The 10,166-nt window shown below is 34.7% G+C and overlaps 1 protein-coding gene across 1 annotated transcript; it reads left to right on the top strand.

Annotated features, from left to right (window-relative positions):
* The first annotated feature begins 129 nt into the window (after positions 1-129).
* Positions 130-10,166, top strand: LOC115445946. Its single transcript, XM_030172465.2, has 2 exons — positions 130-1,854; positions 3,824-10,166. The coding sequence occupies exons 1-2, from the start codon at positions 400-402 to the stop codon at positions 3,947-3,949; spliced, it is 1,581 nt and encodes a 526-aa protein (XP_030028325.2). The 5' UTR covers positions 130-399; the 3' UTR covers positions 3,950-10,166.

Genomic DNA, 10,166 nt, shown 5'->3' with positions numbered 1-10,166 from the left:
GACAGAAAGAACATTCTATCCTATTCCAGTACTAAAAATGAATATATTTAGCAATGTATGACATGTATCTCACACACTTGTTCAGTGACGCGATAAAGCCATCCTTTTCTTTGTTTAGAAATGCATAATAATGTTTTATTTGACGTTTGACGTGCAGGTTTGTCAATCACAGAGAAAAAGATTGCAAAAAATTGTGGAGAAAAATATTATATGTCCAAATAAAAAATACTTCTATGTGAAATGAGAAGTTTATGGATTTCGTGGTACACTTAGAGTAGTTATAAATTACTTATCGAGTGATGACGTTGAACGAAGGCTATGTAACCTTAAAAGTGTTAAAAGAAACAAACTTTGCCGTCTCATTGTTTGATAGTCATTATCGCTATACAGAGTGTTGATATGTCGCATTTTGGGGATTATATGGACGGTGTGCCCGTTAAAATATCTGAAAAGTACAAGCGGCCACCGAGAGTGGAACTGCCTTACAGCATAAACGAGGCTCCAATCAGAGCGCAGAATGTCGTCGACAATGTTAATTACAGCTCCACGTTTGAAAAGAACGTGCTCGCGAAGCTCAAGGAGCTGCGTAGCATTAAGGAGACGAAGAAGAATGAAAGGCGGCACCGTCTCCAACTCCTTGAGGAAGAGAAACAGAAGAAACTAGACGCTATCGCGGTGGCAGAAGAGGAAGACAGGTTAAAGCAGCTCAGTGTCTCTGAAGTGTCCTATCCTAGCACTGATGAGATTAGCGCATTATCTCCTGATGAGAAGAATGATAAAACCTGTGATACTAATGAAGTGGTCATAACGGAAGTCATCTTACCATCCACCAGTACAGCAACAGATTCTCAAGTAAACATCCTGCAACCAATACAAGTAAAATCTAATTATGAAGGCAGTTTATTGGATGACCCAGATCCCTTACAAACACTGAAACTGAGCTCTAAAGTTAATAAAATACAATACAATCACAATGTTGATATGTTAACATTTCGGGACTTTGAGAATGATACGTCAAGTCCTTTCGACAATGTTGAGCTGAAGACTATAAATGACATGGAGCTGTTAGCTCAGGTGTTACAAAGCCAGAGAGAGTCTGCCACAAGTTGTCCTCAATATGTGCAGGATCCAAACTACACTGTGAACAGTTGTGGATCACAAGTGCAGCTAGAAATGCCATACATACCTAATGCTTATGTAGAACAGCCCATCCAAGGCCCCAATTTAATGTATTCCCCACAGAATTATCCAAATGGTTACTATGTGCAAGACACAGAGAATGTCAATGTGTATGTACCGAATTACCAATATTACGTACCTCCAACCTCTTACCCGGTAGATCCAAACTACTATGGAGGTCAAATGCCTATACCAGCAGCAGAAGTACCTCAGGTACCCAACGGATCATACATACCCCAAACATATTACCCACAGTATTTACAATCGACATATGAAGCTCCAAATACTTTTGTACCAAAAGAAATGGAGACTAAAAAACAAGTTCCAGAACCACAGAATATACAGACTACTCAACCTCCCATTACTCAAAACACTGTAAAATCAAGGTCAAGGAGTGTTCCTGATATAGTCAAAGAACTCAATGATGAATTGGAAAAGTTGAAGACAAGTGAAAGGTCACACAATGTTAGTCCTGCACCTAAAGTTGCGCCACAGCCTTCCCCAAGTGAGCAGAAGAAACCAGAAAGGAGGAGGCGGAGGTCAGAGCATTTACCAAATCCATATGATAAGCTGTATCCAAAATTGCAGTCAATATGCCAAAAGATACATGGCATGGGATTCCCGCTGGACAGGGTTGCCAGAGTTTGTACAATTATTGGTGAAAATGAGAAAAGGGTAAGAATTTGTAGACATTATTAATAAATACAATTTTATTCATACGCTATAATTTGTTAATGTTAAAAATTTCACCTCACATATGGAGATAAATTTGTTATAGTTGTGGTTAAGATAAAATGCCTTCTGAGGTTCACCAGTATATATAACAATATTCACTGGTGCTAGTATAGTTTTGTTAAATGTTAATAGAATATAGCATCTCTTGGTTGACATAAGTGGCACTATACTAAGAAAAATAAAGCATAATGCCAAATATACATAGTTTTAGTCTTTTCAATTAATATTATTTCTAAAATTGATATTAAATTTTTATTGTATTGTAGTAGACTTGGTGATAAATAAAATAAATAAAATTGTTTTGCTAGGATTGTGAATATTGGTAATATAAGTAAAATTTTTGTATTGCCACATACATATTTTATAACTCCTAAGTAAATAGAAACTGCTTGGCGAACTACTTGCAGGAGTATAATTATGTGAAATATAATTTTATTAATTATAATGTAATATAATATTATACAAATTATATAGTAAATAAAATATTATAGGAAGTATTTTCTAAGTTTTCCATTGGGGATTTGATAGACTACTCTGTCAATTTAAGAGACAAAACTTTAAAATATTTATAATTTACCGCACCTGCAGAATAAAAACGCGAAAATGCTATTAAAAAAATGAACTAGTATTTTTGTTTGACAGTTTAATTAATTATTGCTAGATATACTCAAGACAATATTTTTGCATTTACGTGTAATCATAGGAATGCGATGTTAAAGGGTATGTACCCACCCTTCCATTGGACCCCACTTCACTTACCATCAGGTGCACTGGGGTCGCTGCCGTGCACAAATAAAAAACAATGGAAATCAAATTTTGTAAATGCGACGTTCGCGTGCGTGTATTTCTTTACTTAACTCATAGCGTTTTATAATGCGCGCCAACTATATAAAACGTTACTTTCGTTACGTCGCTCGAGTTATCATGGGCTGCCTAAGAAATTAAGACCGCAATTTCCCTGAAGTCTAGTGGCTAGGAGTACAATAAGGAAATCCATGTACAACTAAATCAATAGATGTCATTATTGCGACCCCATTAACAGTCAAACACTGCGTTTCGGATCTGCGCAAGAATATTACGTTTTTAAGTCGTGTTGACATCATTTTGGGGTCAATACGTATTATTTCTCTCGCCCCTCACTGCGTAGTCTGAAATCATTGATTTTAGTAAGTCGCAACGTTTTGTATGGATAGAGTCTAGACTCGTATGGATGTAATGCACTACTGATAGTAGTGTGGTTGCTATTCAGAGAAAAAAATGTCATTTGAAACCACGCCGATATTTCTTATTCCATTAGGATTTCGCAGTTACGAGGAAAATAATACTCAAAATATATTATTTATATTTCGAGTCTCGAATCTAGTAAGAAATAGTGGCCTTAACCAACGCGAAGCTCTGGTCGGCAGATTATTTTGAGGCCTTTGTACCCGTTTGCTGAAGTAGGGTAATGTTTCTCTCTCTGGGATCTTCGCAAGAGCGAGACCCCTGGTATCCGAGGCTTTAAGCGGTTGCCCCGTTCGCCAACCCCTAAGGGCCAAGAGATGAACTGTAGGCCGAGTGGTTTTGTGACAGTAGCGACAAGTGAGCGAGACAGATATACGCGTGAATAGGAAGCATGATGATGATGAAGGATGCCTGAAATAGAGCAGTGCGGACAGCGTTGCATTGCCGCGTCGCAGCCCGTTTTCGTGGCTTAGGGCCTTGGATTTAAAGTTTTCGAGTAGTGTCGGGTCTAAACAAGATTGCTTTTAATACTTGCATCAGTCTGTCCAATTACCAATTGGCCTTAGTAACTTTTAATTATAAGCAATCTCTCGATACACTGCAGATAAAAATAGTCAACACAAAACCGTAATTATAAAAATATCTTTACATAAAATCGCTTAAATTATAATATCATTATTTCCAGGCGATCGAATGTTTGCTTCTAATCGGCGAGTTGATGGACCTCGGGTTCTCCGAGGCGAAAGTGTCAGCCGCCCTGGCCAAACACAAGTTCGACAGGGACAAAGCGCTCGACGACCTGGTTTCCTAGCGTTCAAGACTTGTACGTATGTACAGGAACAGAATGATATAGAAGATAGTGCGGAGCTCGGGGTAGGCAGAGAGAATGGTTCAATCGGCCTTGAATCCACATTTCTACGGAGTAAAAAGGTACCAATTAAAAGATGCAAATATTGTAGGAACCTAGGTATGAAATTAAGATTTGGTGCCTTTTTATCCAATGTTGGGTTTTCTCTCTGTAGATATGCCCCTGCCCCAGAGCTGAATATGTGATTATGGACTCCTTTGAAGTGAAATATAAATCTGTAGTTGTCTGATCCTACATAAACTTGTGTAGTTATCAGAATCTTGGAAGGTTTATTGTAAATTTTGCCGATGCATATACTACCGAACGTATTTATGATTTGTAATCTAAAAGAACGTCACAAGAGCAGTAACGCACCAATATTTTGTTATAGCATTATTTTTGTTTAATGAGAAAATTGTTTAATTCTTGGTCCTTGGTCCTTCACATTGGTCCTTATTGTTAAAAAATTAATAGTCGGAAAATTAAATCATGAAACGTTTACAAAATTAATCAAACATTAGCTTTTGCTCGCGGCTTCGCCCGCGTGAAGGAGTTTTCCAGGATAAAAGTTCTGCTATATATTTTCCCGGGATAGAAAGTAGGGTAGCCTATAACCTTCCCAGGGTCTTAAACTATCTCCACACAAAATTTCATAAAAATCCGCTCAGTAGATTTTGAGAAAATCATAAGATGTAGACAGACAGAAAGGGGACTTTGTTTTATAATTTGTATAGATATTGTTAAAAACAGTGAGTTTCGTCAAACGGTCTCACAAGTTTCGTACATTGGCCGTTATTTCTCTTGTGGTGGCATTTGTATTAACATTTAAAGCGAGCATAAGCGAATTTAAACCTACTCTAGTTTACCAATATTAAGCTGAGTACTGGAATGTAGATGTTATGATATAGAAAATTATTTCTTTATGTACATATTCCTACACGGCGAGCTTATATGTTGACACCGACAATAAACACCGCGACGTCGTAAGGCGTCCAACTTGAAATATTGGCATGACGTACTATAACTTCATACCAGTTAAGGAGAATCTTCCTTGTTTAATGTTTATGCACATAGATTAGTTTTAAAAAATTTCAACGACTTAAAATAGAACTATAGTGTATGAAACACACTAGCTTAACAGCTACAAACTTGTAAACATTAAGTCGATGGCCGTACTTTGATTGTTGCTTGATTCACTTGATTGCTTTAGTCAAACAAGCAACAGTCAGCAGCTATGTGGTGACATCTTTTGAAAATAATTGGATTGTGTTTAATAACTATTAGGCGTGTATGATTTCTCTAAGGAATTAAATAACTCTATGTCAATATATTGTCTGTATAAGAGAATTGTAATAAGCATTTCTTAAGACTCAAATGAAGTCAAGATATGCGATAATAAATAAAATTTGTATAACGTAAAATCTGTTTTGGCTATATGCTGACAATTAAAGAGATATCTGTGAAATACGATTTTGAGTATTAGAAATTTGTTAAATTGTATATACGGGAGTGGGGTGCACTAATTATAAGAGGCTTTAACAGATGCCGTTTGAAGACAATGTATTATTATGCGAGTTAAGTAAGTTAACCGTATTTATAACGATCGTCTAAAAGTATTTAATACAACAATTGTCAGTTTTAAAGTGATAACACAAATTCTCAGATAAATATATCGCATCTTAGCTAGACGAAAATCTTATACATTATTAGTAAAGTTATTGACGCATATTGTATACTAATTAACTTAGTCGTGTCGTGAGGCTAGCTTGGTTGTTGAATATTAGTTTCTAAGCTCCTTACGTACGAAAATAAACCTGATTATCTTCTTTGGTTCCATCAGATTACGGCTGCTATTTTTCGGTCTAGTAATCGAGTGATGATTTATATCTTGTGAGGGGGTTTTGAGGGCTTTTACTGGCCCATGTTTGATGAAGATAATATAGCTAATAGCCAATCAATATTGGATGTGGAGATAGTATCAAAAAGGCTTCGAATAATGACGTTCTAAGGATATTTGTACCCGGGTTTTATTGTATTCTTACATAAACCTCATTGAAAAATACAGATGTATACAGGAAACAGATTTATGCCGTGTTATTTGTGTTCTTTCGAATTCGCTCGTTTTGCAACCATTTGTAGAGTGGTTGGATTACAAAAATCAGACTTAAATATTTGTTAGTTTATTTTATATAAAGGTCACTAGAAACCTAAATTAATCTTTAGTTTTGATTTATGTTAACAAATGATAGTATAAAAGAGTTAGTGCGTGCGGCTCCAAAGTGACATTGGTGATTTGATCACAACCAATATCTATTAATTTAGATAACATCTTTTAGTGGATTTGTGATTTTACTTTAGATACACTTCAGACGTGTTCGATAAAAATACATGCATTTAAAATTGTTTGTACAAACAATCATACTATGATAAAGTTGTTTAGTTTGTGTGTTCTGATTGTGGTGAACATAAATTTTGTTTTAGTTACTTTATTAGTCTGTACACGTGTAAATGTTGAGTTGTTTTGTTTCATCTTGTGACGCCATATGTCCAGTGGAAGGATAAGGTGCCACCATTGGTCTGGTTTCGGTACCCGTGTCGGGAAATTAGAATTTTCTTATTTTTAGATTTGACGAGGGGGTACATCAGGATTAGGATTTGTTCTGGATATGATGACTTATGAAGATATGTCCCTCTTTCTATTATTATAAATACGTAGAAATACCTGGACGAGTGAAGAGAATACCATTATCAGAAAGGAAAAAAATAAATCAAAACAAATTTACACCTACTTTTAAAAGTTTTCAATAATTTCGATCAACACATTATTTTAACGGAATTGTATTTTATTTAAGCTTTTCCCTTACCGTAAATCTTCCATAGTTATAACTACCTAAGCCATTCAGGGATAAAAATGCAAATTACGAATAGATTCCTTGTTACTATTACACCTAATTAATATTAAATATACTATAGTATAGTATATTTTTAAATATTACTGCACGATGGTTCAAAATGGCGACCTTTGATAAACTTTTGCTAACTGATAATTGATATCCTTGTTAGTATCTCTCACTACGAAAATAAATATGTCTATAGATTCTGAATGTTTAATACTAAGTAAGCTTGTATACTCGGCCGAGAGAAAATCTTGCCTTCTAGAGCATAATGCCTTGTTTGTGTGTACTTGATAATCAATTGTAAATAACTTCTATATTTTGATCTGATATGGTATTCAATATGGACTTAATGCGTTCATTAATATTTTCATGTAATTTAAAGGTCTTTATGTAAATAATTAATATTTAATATGAAAATAGCTCGAGTGTTAGTTAATATGACAGAAAACAATAATATAAAATAAATACAGCGTTCATATATTTTACCTACATGGTAGTACTGGCCATACTCTGTATTTAAATTGTGTCAAAAAGTACCAAGGAATTACAATCACGCAACACTTATGACGAAATGTTACTAATATGATTTATACATTTCGAAAATTAAGTCGTCAGATGCTTTGATTATTCAAAGGTGACACATGTGTAACCCGTACAAATAAAGGATGGGTGCCGAAATGAAAAGGGTCTTGCCCATCCGTTTTACGGGTAAAAAATAAGTCAGCAAAAAAAATCATCAGGTCCCTTTCGAGTACGTGCAATATTAAAAAAAATCCTCATATTTAAGTAACAGCAAAGTATAATGACTTGTCTGCACATATTTATATCTTTTCACACACTTAGCTCACTTACGCGGATGACTTATTTAAATATCAAGTACTTCAATAAACCCGAAAACACTTGAACACTCCCGTTGAAGTACATTCAAAGTGTTTGAAAGTAGCTCTAAATTAACAGTCGTGAATTTCAAGTGGCTAAAACTTGTAGAGATTTTTTTTACTTTATATCCGAATCACTTGTATATAATCCACTGTTAGACAGACTTCAATCTATGTTATGAACTTATTTAATTAAAAAGATAGAAGCCCAGATGGTCATTTATATTATGTACAGTCGTATTTTGAAATATGACCATCAGTGGTATATAAGAAAGCCAAGACGTATAGTAAACAGCACGCCAGATATAAAAGTCTAACTTTAATTAAGCTACTAGATTTGTGAACTGTTATTAATGTTGGTACGTGTATATTGATATTAAATTTCCTTAATTTTCTATTAGGTATGTCTATAAAACATATTGGAGATAGTTGTATAGTTATGTGTCTTCACGAATGCCTTGGTAATCATTGCTAATTACTAAAATGTATTTTACGTGGTAGTGCGCCATTAGCTCTACTTATTGACTGAGCATGACGTTTATACACGTCATTAGGTGGTTAGACGTTAAATGATGCTTGCTTACCACTAGTTGTGGTAGACGTTCTAGTAGATTTACCTCTAATGTCGCAGTTGTATGTAAATGAATATTTATGTATAAGACTTGCAATTAATCGAAAAAATATTGAATAAGGTAAGAGTTTATATAGGGTCATAATTATTGATGCGATTTTATTACATTTTAATTTGGAAAAATCTTGTGGGGTTATCCGGGATCGGAATTCGTGCCCGATGTTGCGTATGGTGATAAACTCGTTCCTAAAGCATCATGGGACGGATATACATACATAAAATGCAACGTTGCAATGGAGCAGTTACAGTGTGTCCATGTCGCTCCGTATAAGAAGCAATGTCACGGATTCTCAAGGGTTTCTGTTGTATTAATGGAAACAGGCATAGAATGTCTTATTGATCAGAATTATGATCCTGTAAAAGCCAAAATAAATATTGAACACTATTTCCATTTATTTATAGTAAATGTCTATTTTGTATATATGGTGTGCAATTCCTTATGATGTATTGTTAGAAGTAGGAGACTACAATTTATGTTCCACGGCCTGTAAAAAGTAATAAAACTGCAAAATACAGGTTAAGTTGAAAATTTTAAGTGGCACGTGTTTTCAGGCTGTTATTATAACTAGGTGGCTTGTGGCTATGTCGAGCGAAATGGAAGATTTTAGAGACACTCCTAATGTAATCCGTTCTTACCTACCTCCCAATAAATACTGTTGAGTCTTCATTGAATTTAGTATGCAAAAACGTGTTTCAGTAACGCAACGTTGAAATAGGTCAACGTACTATCACGTCTTAGTAGTATGATTGTTAGGAATTTCCGTTAGCATGACGCGGATATCTATTTAATACGGATTATCTAATGCCAGCTACCTAAGTGATCGTAGCTGCAGTGCTCAAGAAAGCATCTATATCTTTTCTGTATTAGTCCACAGATGGGATTTCAAAATTATAAAAAAATTATGTCAGACTAAACTGAGTACGTCTCTGTACGTTTATAAATATAGAGACAATGATAGTTCTCCATTGAGGCGGCGTCTAATTGAGCTCACTTTTCGCTCGACATGGTTAAATAGATGGTATAAATTGCTTTCAATATATAATTATTTTTGTATGTAGAGAGTTTAGAGATTATATAGCGCGTGTACAGGTGACGTTTGTTTAATATATTTTATTTATTATGTTTTTGCGGTTCCGAGTGCGGTGCGTTTCTTAATGAACTTTTTGACGTCTATGTACGATGATTTGTGGGTTATAACAGCCAAGCAGAAGCTGGATGTTTGCATGGTAGATGCGTTGGCAGGAACGAAAAGTGAAGTAGTTTTATTTGAACGTAATGACACGTTCTGCATGAGCTCCGCCGCTATTAGTGAGTTGTTAGTCGCTGTAAATTTTAAACGATCCGCCATCTCCCATCTCTGAAGATGTGTAAAGTTAAAAATAATTATATCATTTTAGACATGTCATAAAGATTTTTTGGAGGTAACCAAAATATTTTTTTGTTTTCGAAAAAAATATTAATACCAGCAATATTTGCATAGGTACAACATTTGCCTTTCATGTTAAATCTGTATTTGACTTATGTTATAAAATTACAGTTGAGATGAAAGTTTATAATGCGCATAGGTACGTAATACAGCAATACCTATCAGTTATTACTATGTTCGAATACTAAACGTTATTTCGTGGTGTATTAACGAATATCCGCATAATATCCGAATCGGACACAGACAGTTCAATAAGAAACGCTGTTAGTGATGTTTTCGCGTAGTCTGAATATTATTTTATACACGCTTCACAAAACAAATGTAAAATAAAAGGTTATTTTCAAACAA

The sequence above is a fragment of the Manduca sexta genome, chromosome 8, assembly GCF_014839805.1.
Source record: "Manduca sexta isolate Smith_Timp_Sample1 chromosome 8, JHU_Msex_v1.0, whole genome shotgun sequence".
Classification (NCBI taxonomy): Eukaryota; Metazoa; Arthropoda; class Insecta; order Lepidoptera; family Sphingidae; genus Manduca; species Manduca sexta.
Note: the sequence above shows the minus strand (reverse complement) of the source record. Positions and strands in the feature narration are given on the sequence as shown.